The sequence below is a fragment of the Gadus macrocephalus genome, chromosome 10 (genome assembly GCF_031168955.1).
Source record: "Gadus macrocephalus chromosome 10, ASM3116895v1".
Taxonomy (NCBI): Eukaryota; Metazoa; Chordata; class Actinopteri; order Gadiformes; family Gadidae; genus Gadus; species Gadus macrocephalus.
In genome coordinates, this window is record NC_082391.1 from 14112682 (window position 1) to 14130366 (window position 17685).

Below are 17685 nucleotides of genomic sequence, written 5' to 3' on the forward strand. Positions count from 1 at the left end.
TGCAATGAATTGGCAAACCAAAGACCTCTTACAACAAACAACGTTGTAGCTACCTATTTGCCAGACACTACATGAACTAAACAGCGAACAGAAAATGCAATTTTATATCCTTACAAAAAGATTGCATTCAGTTTTTGCAATAACTTGGACTTCTTAGTATAATTGGCTAATATTTTAGTGTTTTGCGGAAAGTATTCTCTTCATTTTCTCAGAACTTAAATATATGTTGCGTTCATTACCACATACAGCGCAGCATTGTCAGTCAACACCTCCTCAAACATAAACAACGCTGAGATAAATGACATAATTATAGCCAGTTTAACACATTCAGTAAAATTATTTCGGTCTTTTCAATGTCATTTGTGTGTCAAGAGGAATATGCCTTCAAAGCATGACGTTAATTAACAAATAGATTAAAAGTAGGAAGCTTCAAATAAAAAAACAAATACATTTTCAATGTCATGTTGACGGCTTTCATCGTCATCATTGATGAGGGATAGTTGAGAATAGGGACTAGAAACTCTGTTACTGCCTGTGCTCAATTGCGGATACGTTTTTGTCAGATGAAACTCAAGGGAGAAAGGCAATATTTTAAAGGTGCAACAGTTGTGAATTATAGTAAGATGTGTCTGATTCTTACCTTCTCGTGATTGGGCAAAGTCTGAGTTCTGCTTAAAGTGTCTCCTCCGTTTATACTGATCAGTTCTCCATCAACAGGCGGGAATTGAGGAGGGAACACTACTACGTCACTCTTCAATGTGTCTGAGCTGAAACACACGTCATACTGCTGAGTAGATTTAGAGTAAGACCAGCTCCCGTCAGGGTGGGTGGTGATCATTGGGGCGCTGTACCTGCTGAAACTGTTGTCTGTCCGGTGGCATTTGACTGCTATTAAACTGATGAGACTCAGTAGAAAGATCACTGACACCGAGGCAATGGCGACCAGCAAATACAGGTTTAAAGCAGAGAAGCTGTCCTCCTTTAGCGGCACGTGTCTGAACTGAGTCTGAAGGTCTCCTGTGTTTTCAACCACAACGACATCAATAGACACAGTAGCTGTCAGGGAGGGCTCTCCGTTATCGCAAACCAACACCACCAACGGGTGAGTTTTCAGGTCATTGTCACTCATCCGTCTCTTAGTCCTGATTTCACCGGTGCTGGTTCCGATCCGAAAGAGATTGGTTCCTTTGGGTTCAGAGATGTGATAAGAAAGCAGTGCATTGTAACCAGAGTCTGCATCTACGGCCCTGATTTTAGCCACAAAGTATCCCGCTTCAGCAGAGTAGGGAATGTTCTCACTGTTAACGGAGCCATGTTCAGAATAGGGGGGTAGAATCCCGGGACTGTTGTCATTCTCATCCAGGATAAAGAAGTTGACAGTAACGTTGCTACTGAGTTGAGGGTCTCCAGAGTCTGTGGCCTGCGCTTTGAAGCTGAACATATTTATGTCTTCATAATTAAAAGACTGCAATGTGACAATATCACCAGTCTCGGAGTTTATATTCACAGCTGATAACGCTGGAATGTTTGGAGAGAGACTGCTTATTAACGAATAGGTTATTCTGGCGTTATCCTCAGAATCCAAATCCATAGCATTTACTCTATAGACGACAGTACCTACGTCACTATTCTCCTTCACATACACGTTCAAAACGGGATCGGCGAAGTGCGGCGCGTTGTCATTGACATCAGAAACATAAACCATCAAATAACTTCTGGTGGAGAGAGGCGGATCCCCGCCATCGCTGGACGAGATGGTGACGTTATACTGTGTATCCGTCTCTCTGTCCAGAGACCCGTCTACCACTAAAGAATAGTCGCTTTTATAGTTTGTTTCCAGCTTAAAGGGAAGAACACCCGCTAGCGTGCAGGTGGTGAGGCCATTCACCCCACTGTCCTTATCGCTTACAGTTATCAGAGCAATCACGGTTCCCCTTTCCGCGCTCTCTTTCACCGGGTTCCTAAGGGAAGTGATCGATATCTCCGGTGCATTGTCATTAACATCCATTAATTCTATAAGTAGTTTACTATGAGCACTACGAGACATATATCCTTGATCTTTAACCTGAACTCTGATATCGTATGCAGCGATCTTTTCGAAATCCAAGATACCGTTAACTTTGATTTCTCCTGTACTTGCATTGATATCAAATACAGTGGAAGGATCTACACTACCCCGTTTAATGAAAGAATACAGGAGCTCACCGTTGAATCCTCCGTCCAGATCTGACGCATTTAGTTGTATAACCCTCGTTCCATTTGAAGCATTTTCATACACCCTCGCCTTATACAACGATTTACTAAACGTGGGCGTGTTATCGTTCACATCTATCACATTAATTACTAGTTGCATTGTCCCCGTTTTAATAGGTTTTCCTCCGTCTATTGCGTTTAAAGTGAGTTTGATAACCGACTGTTTCTCCCGATCTAAAGATTTCTGCAACACCAGCTCAGCGGACACGCTTTGCTCTTCGCTACTCTGTACGTCGAGGGCGAAATGTTCATTCTGGCTTAGCTTGTAGTCCTTAACCGCGTAACTCCCTATGTCTGCATCGAATGCTATTGGAAGTAAATATCGCTCTCCCAATGATATCGACTCAGAGATGTTGAAAACAAACGTTTCCTCCTCGAAAGCGGGTGCATTATCATTTACATCTAGGATATGAATTTCAATGCGATGCATGTTAACTGGATTGCTCAACAAAGCCTGGATTTTAAGCGAACATTTCTCCAGCTCGTTGCAAAGCTCCTCTCTGTCTATTCTGTCGGCGACTAAAAGGTTACCAGTCCTTAAATCCACATCGAGGTATCTTCTAGTGTACTCCGATACAATTCGGAGTTCTCTGGACTCAAAAGCATTCAGATTCAGTTTTAAATCCTTTGCAAGATTTCCCACAGTCGTCCCTTTGTTCGTCTCCTCCGAAATAGAGTAAGAAATCTGAGCTGTACTGCACTGACAAAAACAAAGCAAGACAAAGAATCGGATCCAAAAATATTCCCTCCGTGCTATGGCCCCCATAACTACTGATATTTGGTGGGCATCTATAACTTATAATGTCCGTTTGTTTTGGTATGGTTTGGGCCGTCACAGAGATCTATGTGAGCGCTTGAACTCCTCTAGCAATGGCATTATCTGTGTGTTCTGGCCACTTTTACTAGCTTGTGACGCTGTCCAATCAAAACGCAGTAAGGGGGCGTTTCAAGGGGCAACACTACAGCTTCTTCGGTCTCTGGCGCCACCCCCCGTTGAATGGTGACGCACGCACACGCACGCACGCGCACACACACACACACACACACACACACACACACACACACACACACACACACACACACACACACACACACACACACACACACACACACACACACACAATTGCCAGTAGATAGAAGTGTATAATTCAATTATTTGACATAAAGGTTCCCGTTTTTCATCAGGCAAAGCATATAGGCTTGCCCAAACTAGACATCCATCAAAGCCTACCATCACAGAAAAGCAATTTTAATCCAAGCATCACAGGCTCAGAGCATATTGCATCATTATCATTTTCAAAGTGTATCACAACTCTTTTAAAGAGCAAGCTAAATACGTACAGGATATTTCTTGACCAGGACATCGTATTATTATGTCACAGGATCACTCTACTTACTCCTCAAAGTGGCATCACAAAAGAGAAAAAAATTGCATTGACAGGATAAATATATTATATTTAACCTTTTAAATGAAATAAAAGATGTGGCTGATTAGCACTTAACATACCTTCTCGTGATTGGGCAAAGTCTGAGTTCTGCTTAAAGTGTCTCCTCCGTTTATACTGATCAGTTCTCCATCAACAGGCGGGAATTGAGGAGGGAACACTACTACGTCACTCTTCAGTGTGTCTGAGCTGAAACACACGTCATACTGCTGAGTAGATTTAGAGTAAGACCAGCTCCCGTCAGGGTGGGTGGTGATCATTGGGGCGCTGTACCTGCTGAAACTGTTGTCTGTCCGGTGGCATTTTACTGCTATTAAACTGATGAGACTCAGTAGAAAGATCACTGACACCGACGCAATGGCGATCAGCAAATACAGGTTTAAAGCAGAGAAGCTGTCCTCCTTTAGCGGCACGTGTCTGAACTGAGTCTGAAGGTCTCCTGTGTTTTCAACCACAACGACATCAATAGACACAGTAGCTGTCAGGGAGGGCTCTCCGTTATCACAAACCAACACCACCAACGGGTGAGTTTTCAGGTCATTGTCACTCATCCGTCTCTTAGTCCTGATTTCACCGGTGCTGGTTCCGATCCGAAAGAGATTGGTTCCTTTGGGTTCAGAGATGTGATAAGAAAGCAGTGCATTGTAACCAGAGTCTGCGTCTACGGCCCTGATTTTAGCCACAAAGTATCCCGCTTCAGCCGAGTAGGGAATGTTCTCACTGTTAACGGAGCCGTGTTCAGAATAGGGGGGTAATATTCCGGGACTGTTGTCATTCATATCCAGGATACAAACGTTAACAGTCACGTTACTGCTGAGGGGAGGGACTCCAGAGTCCGAGGCCTGAACTTTAAACTGAAAAGATTTTAATTCCTCATAGTTAAATGATTGAAGGGCTGAAACATCTCCCGTTTCTGAATTAATAGTCATCATTGAAGATAGCGGCAACGGTGAACTACTTCTCGGCAAAAACGAATACTTCACTTGACCGTTTTGATCGACGTCAGCGTCATCCGCAGAAACCGTCTTAACAATGACCCCCACCGGCCCGTTCTCTCTGACGTACACGTTCAGCACGGGCTCCTTGAAGCGGGGTTCGTTGTCGTTGACGTCCGAAACGCGAACGGTGACGACGGCAGTGCCACAGAGAGGCGGGGACCCTTCATCAGTGGCTATAATAGTCACCGCGTACTGGGAGACGGTCTCCCTGTCCAGTGGTCCGTTAACCACCAAGGAATAATAGTTGTTGTAGTTCTTCTGAAGTTTGAATGGTGGGTCATTGGCGACAACCGCTTTTACCACACCGTTTATTCCATCGTCTTTGTCAATAACGGTAACAAGAGCAATGGCAGTGCCTATTTTAGCGTCCTCTTTCACCGCCGTCATTAGTGACGTCACGGTAATCTCCGGAGCGTTGTCGTTGAGGTCCACTACCTCTACGAGTACTTTACAGTGAGCTGACATCGGAGGCTGGCCTCTGTCACTGGCCTGGGCGTGGATCTCAAACGCAGAGTTTTGTTCAAAGTCGATTGGACCTTTGATTGTAATTGCACCGCTTTTAGAATCGATATCAAATAAATCAAAAATATGATCCTGGCCTTTACTCCTGAGTGAGAATTCAATTTCGCCATTCACGCCTTCATCTGCATCTGTTGCTTTGATGATGACAACTGTTGTTCCTGATGGCACATTTTCTATAATTTGTGTTTTGTACAGTGATTTACTGAATACTGGAAGATTATCATTGATGTCTAAAACATTAATAATTATTTGTGACGTTCCTGATTTAGGAGGATTTCCTCCGTCAACTGCGGTCAACGTGAGCTTTATCAGAGCCTGTTTCTCTCGGTCTAGCGGCTTCTGCAGAACTAACTCAGCCGACGGACTGTCTCCCCCTTTATGAATATCCAACGAAAAATAATCATTAGGACTGAGCTTGTATGTATTCACGCTGTTCTTGCCAATGTCTGAATCCAATGCCTCTACAAGGCCGAATTTCACTCCTGCAATAGTACTCTCGGCGATGTTAAGAGACTGCAACATCTCTGTGAAAAACGGTGCGTTATCGTTAATGTCTAAAACATTCACTTCTAATCGATGAAGTTCTAGAGGATCGTTGAGGACTGCCTCTACGTTTACTTTGCATTTTCTAGCTTTAGCGCACAGCTCCTCTCTGTCGATCCGTTCTTTGACAAAGAGGACACCAGTCTTTAGATCTACCTCGAAATACCGTTTATTTAAACTGGTCACAATCTGAAACCTACGCGAATCAAATTCCTGCAAGTTGAGGTTCAGATCCTTCGCGAGGTGTCCAACAGACGTCCCGGGGTTTGCCTCTTCATATACGGAGTAGGAGAGCTGTCCGTACGCTGCTGTACAATACAAATCCAGTAACACAAGCGCTATGTGTATTGCAACGGAGCCCCTTCGAATAGATACAGACATAGTACCATCCGACACGGACAAACGACAACTAAAAATCCGATAAATCCTCCAAAGTTATCCAGGAAAATAGAGTAAATCCAACGAGTCTACATACCCTTCTTATTATTTATAGTGAAACGAAGGATGCCTTGCAGTTCATTCTCCTTCTGCGTTTCTGGTAACAAAGCCCGAGAGTCGTCGTGAGCCGGGGAGGGGCCTCAGCCCTACACTCCAATTATTTCCATGTTGTGGTCTATAATGCCCCCATCTGGCCATCTGATATAGGTGCATCGAACCTTCACAGCTGTCATACTAAACGTTGCCAAATTAGCCATTTCCAAATAAACAAAGACACGATACAAACAGGAAAATACAATATTAATATAGGATTTTTTTCCCAATTATTACCAATACCAAACAACAAAATGCAACACAGAAAGGATTTCCACGTCGCCATACAGAAATAATCTCGTTAATCGTTTAATAATCGTTTAAAGCTGAGCAGCTAACAGACTGAAAACTCAGTCAAATGTGCGGCTTTAAGAAAACAACCATGTTATGAAATGGCCGATCATGCTTGGTTAAATCTGTTTGGAACAACGTCCCCCTGCAGCAGCAGACCGAACGCATGCAGCTCGTTCAGGGCCAACATATTCCGAACCCACTGCTTCAGGTTCAGCAAGTTCAGGACCCGCATGTTCAGAACCATGGACAGCGGTACATAAGCATTAACTGGGACGTGTTGGGAACGTATAACATGTCTCTAGGTAATCGAAAGAAAGCTTTATCGTGTCACAGCTTCTTGTTGGCCATTCTTGTAACACTGCAATCGCAAAGAATTCGCAAACTAAAGTATCTTGCAACAAACAACGTAGTAGCTACTAAGTTGCCCGAAACTACATTAACTATTCAGCGAACAGGCAATGCACGTTACTATCCAGAAAAAACGATTGGATGTCCAATTTGCAATTACTATGCAATAATGCAACTATTTTTCCGTAGTACAAATGGCTAATATGATAGTATTTTACATTAAGTATTCTCTTCATTTTCACAGCAACATGATATAATTCAGGTTGTATTCATTACCATATGCAGCGAATCATTGTCAGCCAACACCTCTTCAAAAATGATCAACCCAAGGTGACAAATTACATTATAGCCAGTTCAACACATTAGGTTACATAAATTCTGTCGATTGTTGTTCCAAGGGGAAAATACCTTCAAGGCATGGTTAACAAATACAATAACAGTAGAAAGCTTAAAATCATAACAAATACATGTTCCAGGTCATGTTCAGGGCTTTCATGGTCATCATTGATGAGGGGAAGTTGAGAAAAAAGACTAGAAATTATATAGCTGCATTTGCTCAATTTTGGGAACACTTTTTGTTGGAGGATACTCCAGGGAGAAAGGCACTTTTTTTAAACGTGCAAAAGTTGTGTCTTATAATATGATGTGTTTTATTCTTACCTTCTCATGATTGGGCAAAGTCTGAGTTCTGCTTAAAGTGTCTCCTCCGTTTATACTGATCAGTTCTCCATCAACAGGCGGGAATTGAGGAGGGAACACTACTACGTCACTCTTCAGTGTGTCTGAGCTGAAACACACGTCATACTGCTGAGTAGATTTAGAGTAAGACCAGCTCCCGTCAGGGTGGGTGGTGATCATTGGGGCGCTGTACCTGCTGAAACTGTTGTCTGTCCGGTGGCATTTGACTGCTATTAAACTGATGAGACTCAGTAGAAAGATCACTGACACCGACGCAATGGCGATCAGCAAATACAGGTTCAAAGCAGAGATGCTGTCCTCCTTTAGCGGCACGTGTCTGAACTGAGTCTGAAGGTCTCCTGTGTTTTCAACCACAACGACATCAATAGACACAGTAGCTGTCAGGGAGGGCTCCCCGTTATCACAAACCAACACCACCAACGGGTGAGTTTTCAGGTCATTGTCACTCATCCGTCTCTTCGTCCTGATTTCACCAGAGCTGGTTCCGATCCGAAAAAGATTGGTTCCTTTGGATTCATAGATGTGATAAGAAAGAAGTGCATTGTAACCAGAGTCTGCGTCTACGGCCCTGATTTTAGCCACAAAGTATCCCGCCTCAGCAGAGTAGGGAATGTTTTCACTGTTAACGGAGCCGTGTTCAGAATACGGGGCTAAAATCCCGGGACTGTTGTCATTCTCATCCAGGATACAAACGTTAACAGTAACGTTACTGCTAAGCGGGGGAACTCCAGAGTCCGTGGCTTGAACTTTAAACTGAAAAGTTTTTTTTTCTTCATAATTAAACGACTGAAGGCAAACGATTTCGCCAGTCTCCGGGTTGATATTAACCATCGATAACACGGGAAAGGACGCGTTATTAATTATAACGAATGTTACTTTTGCATTTTCACCAACATCTGCATCAGTAGCGGTTACTGTATGAATGACTCGATCTGTCGGGCTGTTTTCTGTCACATAAACATTTATGACCGGATGAGGAAAACGTGGAGGGTTGTCATTAACATCAGAAACGTGGACGGTGATCACATTGGTACTTGAGAGGGGTGGAGTCCCGTCGTCGGTTGCTGTGATAGTAACGTCATACTGAGAAACATTCTCTCTATCAAATGCACCGTCAACCAACAAAGAGTAGTAATTCTTATAGTTTAACTTTAGTTTGAAAGGAACAGAGCCAGTAATTATACAATTTGCATGTCCATTTTTGCCTCCGTCTCTATCTGTCACAGTCACCAAGGCAACGACTGTGCCTAATTCTGCGTCTTCCTTAACCTGATTCATGAGAGATGAGACAATTATTTCTGGAGAATTATCATTTATATCGATGACCTCTACCAAAACCTTACCATGTGCAATACGAGGAGGAGTGCCTTTATCTCTCGCTTGCACACGAATCTCATAAGCTTGATTTTCTTCGAAATTTATTTGAGATTTAACTGTGATTACACCAGTCTCTTGATTCAGTATGAAGTGTTTACCGCTGTCTTTATGTCCCTGTCCTGTAAACGAATAGATAATATCACTATTTACACCGTCATCCAAGTCAGTAGCGCTAAGCGCTAATAACGTGGCTCCTATTTTAGCGTTTTCAACAATCTGCGCTTTGTAGAGAGATTGACTGAAAACGGGAGTGTTGTCATTCACGTCCATTACGTTAACGGTCATTTGCAGTGTCCCTGATCTGGGGGGTTTACCACCGTCTACAGCGGTCAGAGTCAGAGTGATTACGGCCTGTTTCTCTCGGTCTAATGATTTCTGCAACACCAACTCAGCAGAAAGACTCTGTTTCTCGCTTTTTTGAACATCTAAGGAGAAATAATCATTTGTGCTCAATTTGTAAGTCTTTACCGAGTTACTGCCTGTGTCACTATCGCGAGCAAACGGCAATGGATACCTCTCACCAGGATATGAGGACTCAGTCATATCAATTATCTTTACTTCTTCCAAAAACAATGGAGAATGGTCATTTACATCGAGAATATCAATTTCTATTCTACGAAGATCTCGTGGATGACTTAACATGGCCTCTACGTTTAAAGAGCACTTTACCGTGTTAGGACAAAGCTCCTCTCGGTCTATCCTCTCGTTTACATATAGAAATCCACTTTTCAAATCAGCCTGAAAATACTGCATTTTGTAACCCGAATTGATTTCAAGATTCCTGGATTGCAATTGTTGAGGATTGAGGTTTACATCTTTGGCGAGGTTCCCGACTACGGTTCCTTTGTCCACCTCTTCGAAAACAGAGTAGGATATCTGTGCAACGGACCATTCACAGAAACAAAGCAGAACGCACAGTACAATCCACACATGATCGTATCGTTGCCAAGTAGCCATTGCCAAAATATCATAAGAGACCAATCCTCGATCCACGAAACATGAGGAATATCCAACGTTAGTCCACGGTACAACCCTTCTAGCTACGACTTCATCCGAACGTTTCCTCGTACCACAAACCAGTAGGCTATAGACTGACGCCGTTGGTGTACCAGAGGAGGAGTCTTCCGCCTTCATATGTTACCACGGTCTCCAGCGACACTGCGTGTCTGTTATGAACAAATACAATTTCAGAAAAAAAAAATTGCAACTGTTTGTTAAGTTAATGTGCCGAACCCGATATCGAAGAAAAAAAAAAAAAAATGTTTCGTGTTAACCTATAATATTATACAAATATATGAACAGAGGTCTGCTAACGTTTGTTCTTCATCATATCTAACGTCAGTCAATTGGCTTATAATTTGAAAATTTTTCATAAAGACAGCATCTTCATAGGTTGTTTACTCTGTTAAACATTCATTTAGGATTGGAAACAATAGGAATTTGTGGCACATGTCTATATTTAGTTTGATGCATATACTTGCCAATGCCTAAATTGGAAGCAAATAGGCACATCAACAATAGAACGACACATTAACATTTTTGCTGTTCACAACTAAGAGCAACGTGTCAACAGTTAACGTAATAACAATACCTCTAATACCATAACAAAGATAGTCATGACAATTATTGTGATTATGATTATGATTATTAATAATTATTTTATTTGGTCGCCGTTGTAGACAGCTGTGTTTATATGTGCCGTGTGAAAGATCCCTAAATAAGCGACTGAAATTGCAGCAGTAGCCTATGCTAATAATGCAGTAATAGATTCAACAATTTAAAAGCAATAATATTTGTTTTTGTGTACACTTCTCATTATCAAACAGAATAGATAGAAGAAAGAGCTGCATTTATCCAACCACCATGTCTTCAAAGTATTGTTTCAGCACCATGGACAGCATAACGTAATTTCAGAAGAGGATGATCCAATGCAAACAGTATGTTCAAATCACCAGCAAAATAAAACGTGAAGGTTCATGTGTCCTACCTTCTCTGTATTTGGTAAAGTCAGAGTTCTGCTTAAAGTGTCTCCTCCGGTTATAATTTATACTGATCAGTTCTCCTTCAACAGTCAGGAATTGTTTTACATTGAGCAAAATGGGAAGATGAAAAGCATATATGCTTAACCAAACTATGCAACAACACTTTCGGAGAGCAATCTAAATAAATACAGGATGTTTCTTGATCAGGACATAATATTACGCCACATAATCCCTCTACTTGCTCCTCAAAGTGGCATCACAAAAGCTGTATAACATTGTAAAGACAGGACAAATATATTATATTTAACCTTTTAAATTAAATGAAAAATGTGGCTGATTAGCAGTTTACATACCTTCTCGTGATTGGGCAAAGTCTGAGTCCTGCCTAAAGTGTCTCCTCCGTTTATACTGATCAGTTCTCCATCAACAGGCGGGAATTGAGGAGGGAACACTACTACGTCACTCTTCAGTGTGTCTGAGCTGAAACACACGTCATACTGCTGAGTAGATTTAGAGTAAGACCAGCTCCCGTCAGGGTGGGTGGTGATCATTGGGGCGCTGTACCTGCTGAAACTGTTGTCTGTCCGGTGGCATTTGACTGCTATTAAACTGATGAGACTCAGTAGAAAGATCACTGACACCGACGCAATGGCGATCAGCAAATACAGGTTTAAAGCAGAGAAGCTGTCCTCCTTTGGCGGCACGTGTCTGAACTGAGTCTGAAGGTCTCCTGTGTTTTCAACCACAACAACATCCATAGACACAGTAGCTGTCAGGGAGGGCTCCCCGTTATCACAAACCAACACCACCAACGGGTGAGTTTTCAGGTCATTGTCACTCATCCGTCTCTTAGTCCTGATTTCACCGGTGCTGGTTCCGATCCGAAAGAGATTGGTTCCTTTGGGTTCAGAGATGTGATAAGAAAGCAGTGCATTGTAACCAGAGTCTGCGTCTACGGCCCTGATTTTAGCCACAAAGTATCCCGCTTCAGCAGAGTAGGGAATGTTCTCACTGTTAACGGAGCCGTGTTCAGAATAGGGGGCTAGAATCCCAGGACTGTTATCATTCTCATCCAGGATACAAACATTAACAGTAACTTCACTGCTAAGCGGGGGAACTCCAGAGTCCGTGGCTTGAACTTTAAACTGAAAAGTTTTTTTTTCTTCATAATTAAACGACTGAAGGCAAACGATTTCGCCAGTCTCCGGGTTGATATTAACCATCGATAACACGGGAAAGGACGCGTTATTAATTATAGCGAATGTCACTTTGGCATTTTCACCTACATCTGCATCAGTAGCGGTTACTGTATGAATGACTCGATCTGTCGGGCTGTTTTCTTTGACATAAACATTTATGACCGGATGAGGAAAACGTGGTGGATTGTCATTAACATCGGAAACTTGGATGGTGATCACATTGGTACTTGAGAGAGGTGGAGTCCCTTCGTCCGTAGCCGTGATTGCGACGTCATACTGAGAAACACTCTCTCTATCAAAAGCACCGTCAACCAACAAAGAGTAATAATTCTTATAGTTTAACTTCAGTTTCAAAGGAACAGAGCCAGTAATTATACAATTTGCATGTCCATTTTTGCCTCCATCTCTATCTGTCACAGTCACCAAGGCAACGACTGTACCTAATTCTGCGTCTTCTTTAACCTGATTCATAAGAGATGAGACAATTATTTCTGGAGAATTATCATTTATATCGATGACCTCTACCAAAACCTTACCATGTGCAATACGAGGGGGAGTGCCTTTATCTCTTGCTTGTACACGAATCTCATAAGCTTGATTTTCTTCGAAATCTATTTTAGATTTTATTGTGATGACACCAGTCACTTCGTTAACTATGAAGAGTTTGTCGCTGTCTATATTTTCCTGTCCCGTAAACGAATAGATAATTGCACTATTTATACCATCATCCAAATCTGTAGCGCTAAGAGTTATTAACGTAGTTCCTATTTCAGCATTTTCAACAATCTCCGCTTTGTAGAGGGATTGACTGAACACGGGAGGGTTGTCATTCACATCAATTACGTTAACAATTATTTTCAGTGTTCCTGATCTGGCAGGTTTACCTCCATCTACTGCGGTCAGAGTCAATGTGACTACTGCCTGTTTCTCTCGATCTAAGGATTTCTGCAACACCAACTCAGCAGACAAACTGTGTTTCTCACTATTTTGAACATCCAATGAAAAATAATCATTTTGGCTCAATTTGAAAGTCTTTACCGAGTTACTGCCTGTGTCACTATCACGAGCAAAAGGCAATGGATACTTCTCCCCAGGGTATGATGACTCATACATATCAATTATCTTTACTTTCTCGATAAAGGACGGTGAATTATCATTTATGTCGAGAATATCAATTTCTATTCTGCGAAGATCTCGCGGATGACTCAACATGGCCTCTACGTTTAAAGAGCACTTTACCGTGTTAGGACAAAGCTCCTCTCGGTCTATCCTCTCGTTAACATATAGAAATCCACTTTTCAAATCAGCCAGAAAATACTGCAATTTGTAACCCGAATTGATTTCAAGATTCCTGGATTGCAATTGTTGAGGATTGAGGTTTAAATCTTTGGCGAGGTTCCCGACTACGGTTCCTTTGTCCACCTCTTCGGAAACAGAGTAGGATATCTGTGCAACGGACCATTCACAGAAACAAAGCAGAACGGAAAGTACAATCCACACATGATCGTATCGTTGCCAAGCAGCCATCGCCGAAATATCAAAAGAGATAAATCCTCGATACGAAACATAAGGAATATCCAATGTTACTCCACGCTCCAACCCTTCTGCTACGACTTCATCCGAATGTTTCCTCAGACCACAAAGCACTACAGACTGACGCCGTTGGTTAAACAGAGGAGGAGTCTGATACCTCTATATTTTAACACGGTCTCCAGCGACACCACGTGTAAGTCATGAGAAAATAAAGGTTCATAAAAAGGTATCTGAAAACGGGCTATAATGTTAATGTAACCAACCATATGAAAAAAAAAAAAAATGTACCATGTTACCTATTATATTATGTGTTATGAAAAATGGAGGAATAGCCTATAAGAGATCTAACGTTGGTTCTTTATTATAGTTAACGTCAATCGATTGGCTTTTCACTTGAGCATTTTCCAGAAAGACAGCATATTGATATATTGTTGACTTTGTTTACCATTCATTTAGGATTAATAATAAAGTGTATGTGTTGAAAATGTCAATGTAATCTTTTTCTAAACTATGCTAATAAGAATTATACAATGGCTATGTAATGGCACATTGACGTATAGGCCTATTTGTTGTTCATGACTAAAAGTAACGTGTCAACCTTTTACGAAACAACAATACCCCTATTATACTTCTATAATACCAACAATAATAATCATGAAAAGTTTTGTGGTTATGAATATGATTTTTATTATTGCTAATAATTATTTTATTTTGTAGCCGTTGTAGTCTGTTGTGTTTGCACCGTGTGAAGCAACGCTACTTAAGTGACTCAAATTGCAACACTTGGCGACCCTGTGCTTATAATGCAGTAATACATTCAACATTATCAAACGCATAATATGTGTTCATGTGTATAACACTCCTCATTTTCAAATAGAATAGATAGAAAATATAGCTGCATTTGTGTAATAGCTAAGTCTTTAAGGTATTGTTTCAGCACCATAGAAAGCATAACGTAGTTTCTGATGAGGGTAATTCAATACAAACAAATGCATATCACCAGAATAATTAAAGATGAACGTTTAAGTGTCTTACCTTCTCGTGATTGGGCAAAGTCTGAGTTCTGCTTAAAGTATCTCCTCCGTTTATACTGATCAGTTCTCCATCGACGGGCGGGAATTGAGGGGGGAACACTACTACGTCACTCTTCAGTGTGTCTGAGCTGAAACACACGTCATACTGCTGAGTAGATTTAGAGTAAGACCAGCTCCCGTCAGGGTGGGTGGTGATCATTGGGGCGCTGTACCTGCTGAAACTGTTGTCTGTCCGGTGGCATTGGACTGCTATTAAACTAATGAGACTCAGTAGAAAGATCACTGACACCGAGGCAATGGCGACCAGCAAATACAGGTTTAAAGCAGAGAAGCTGTCCTCCTTTTGCGGCACGTGTCTGAACTGAGTCTGAAGGTCTCCTGTGTTTTCAACCACAACGACATCAATAGACACAGTAGCCGTCAGGGAGGGCTCTCCGTTATCACAAACCAACACCACCAACGGGTGAGTTTTCAGGTCATTGTCACTCATCCGTCTTTTAGTCCTGATTTCACCGGTGCTGGTTCCGATACGAAAGAGATTGGTTCCTTTGGGTTCAGAGATGTGATAAGAAAGCAGTGCATTGTAACCAGAGTCTGCATCTACGGCCCTGATTTTTGCCACAAAGTATCCCGCTTCAGCAGAGTAGGGAATGTTCTCACTGTTAACGGAGCCATGTTCAGAATAGGGGGCTAATATTCCGGGACTGTTGTCATTCTCATCCAGGATACAAACGTTAACAGTCACGTTACTGCTAAGGGGAGGGACTCCAGAGTCCGTGGCCTGAACTTTAAACTGAAACGATTTTAATTCCTCGTAGTTAAATGATTGAAGGGATGAAACCTCTCCAGTTTCCGAATTTATATTCATCATTGAAGATAGCGGCAACGGTGAACTACTTCTCGGCAAAAACGAATACTTCACTTGACTGTTTTGATCGACGTCAGCGTCAACCGCAGAAACCGTCTTAACAACGGCCCCCACCGGCCCGTTCTCTCTGACGTACACGTTCAGCACGGGCTCCGTGAAGCAGGGCTCGTTGTCGTTGACATCAGAAACGTGAACAGTGACGACGACAACACCCGAGAGAGGCGGGGACCCTTCATCAGTGGCTAAAATAGTCACCGTGTACTGGGCGTCGGTCTCCCTGTCCAGAGGTCCGTTAACCACTAAGGAATAATAGTTTTTGTAGTTAGGCTGAAGTTTAAATGGTGGGTCATTGGCGATAACCGCTTTTACCACACCGTTTATTCCATCGTCTTTGTCAAGGACAGTGACCAGGGCAATGGCGGTCCCTATTTTAGCGTCCTCTTTCACTGCCTTCATGAGTGACGTCACGGTGATCTCCGGAGCGTTGTCGTTGAGGTCCACTACCTCTACGAGTACTTTACAGTGAGCTGATATCGGATGCTGGCCTCTGTCACTGGCCTGGGCGTGGATCTCAAATGCAGAGTTTTGTTCAAAGTCTATTGTACCTCTAACGGAAATTGCACCACTTTTAGAATCAATTTCAAATAAATCTAAAATGTGATCCTGGCCTTTACTCCTGAGTGAATATTCAATTTCGCCATTTACACCTTCATCTGCGTCTGATGCTTCGAGGAAGACTATTGTGGTTCCTGTAGGCACATTTTCTACAATCTGTGTTTTGTACAGTGAATTACTGAATACCGGAGGATTGTCATTGTTGTCTAAAACATTAATGATTATTTGTGACGTTCCTGATTTAGGAGGATTTCCTCCGTCTACTGCGGTCAACGTGAGCTTTATCAGAGCCTGTTTCTCTCGGTCTAGCGGCTTCTGCAGAACTAACTCAGCAGACGGACTGTCTCCCCCTTTATGAATATCCAGCGAAAAATAATCATTAGGACTGAGCTTGTATGTATTCACGCTGTTCTTGCCAATGTCTAAATCGGATGCCTCTACGAGGCTGAATTTTAGTCCTGGGACAGTACTCTCGGCGATGTTAAGAGACTGTAGCACCTCTGTGAAAAACGGTGTGTTATCATTAATGTCTAAAACATTCACTTCTAATCGATGAAGTTCTAAAGGATCGTTGATAACTGCTTCTACGTTTACGATGCATTTTCTAGCTTTGGCGCAGAGCTCCTCCCTGTCGATCCGTTCTTTGACAAAGAGAACACCAGTCTTTAGATCTACCTCGAAATGTCGTTTCCTTGAACTGGTGGCAATCTGAAATCTACGCGAATCCAATTCCTGCAAGTTGAGGTTCAGATCCTTCGCGAGGTTTCCAACATACGTCCCGGGGTTTGCCTCTTCGGATACGGAGTAGGAGAGCTGTCCGTACGCTGCTGTACAATACAAATCCAGTAACACAATCGCTATGTGTAGACCAACGGAGACCCTTTGAATAGATACAGACATTGTAGGCTACCATCCGACGCGGCCAAACGGTAATTCAAAATCGGATAAATCCTTCAAAGTATTCCAGGAAAAAAGAACAAATCCAACGATTGTACATGGCCTTCTAATTATTTAGCATGAAACGATGGATGCCTTGCAGTTCATTCGCCTTCTGCGTTTCTGGTGACAAAGCCCATAGAGTCGTCGTGAGCCGGGGAGTGGCCTCAGCTTACGCTCAAATTATTTCAATGTTGTGGTCTATAATGCCCCCCTCTGGTCACTTGATAGGCGTGAATCGAACCTTCTCAGTTATCATACTAAACGTTGACAAGTTAGCCATTTCCAAGTAAACAAAGACACGATACAAACAGGAAACAAATCAATATGAATCTAGGGGATTTTCCCAGTGATTTCCAATGGCAAGCAACAAAATGCAGCGCAATAAATATTTCCACGTCGCCGTACAGAAATAATTTGAATTCTAATCGTTTAACGTTGAATAGCTAACACACCTAAAACTCTGTCAAATGTGAGGCTTTTAGATGACAACCATGTTATGAAATGA

The 17685-nt window shown here is 42.3% G+C and overlaps 4 protein-coding genes across 14 annotated transcripts in view; all 4 read right to left on the reverse strand.

Moving 5' to 3' along the window:
• LOC132465813 (protocadherin alpha-C2-like) overlaps nt 1–17685 on the reverse strand; it is a 185000-nt gene that overhangs the window by 55143 nt on the left and 112172 nt on the right. The window contains exon 1 of one of the 11 annotated variants that reach the window (XM_060062622.1): nt 14760–17288. The exons of 9 other annotated variants lie outside the window; for them this stretch is intronic. In XM_060062622.1, coding sequence (XP_059918605.1) covers nt 14760–17141 — 2382 coding nt within the window. In that variant the 5' untranslated portion in view covers nt 17142–17288. Of the gene's footprint in view, nt 1–11345; nt 13853–14759; nt 17289–17685 lie in introns of those variants that run through there. One more of the 11 variants, XM_060062630.1, reaches the window with a different exon arrangement.
• On the reverse strand, nt 125–3120 carry LOC132465821 (protocadherin alpha-2-like). The gene has a single exon (XM_060062658.1). It carries the CDS (start codon nt 3017–3019, stop codon nt 614–616), a length of 2406 nt encoding a protein of 801 aa, XP_059918641.1. The 5' UTR covers nt 3020–3120; the 3' UTR covers nt 125–613.
• Nucleotides 3743–6708, reverse strand: LOC132465825 (protocadherin alpha-3-like). The gene has a single exon (XM_060062661.1). It carries the CDS (start codon nt 6140–6142, stop codon nt 3752–3754), a length of 2391 nt encoding a protein of 796 aa, XP_059918644.1. The 5' UTR covers nt 6143–6708; the 3' UTR covers nt 3743–3751.
• LOC132465816 (protocadherin alpha-2-like) lies at nt 7553–13857 on the reverse strand. Its single transcript, XM_060062653.1, has 2 exons — nt 13792–13857; nt 7553–10043 (listed from the first exon to the last, which is right to left on the reverse strand). The coding sequence occupies exon 2, from the start codon at nt 9965–9967 to the stop codon at nt 7568–7570; it is 2400 nt and encodes a 799-aa protein (XP_059918636.1). The 5' UTR covers nt 9968–10043; nt 13792–13857; the 3' UTR covers nt 7553–7567.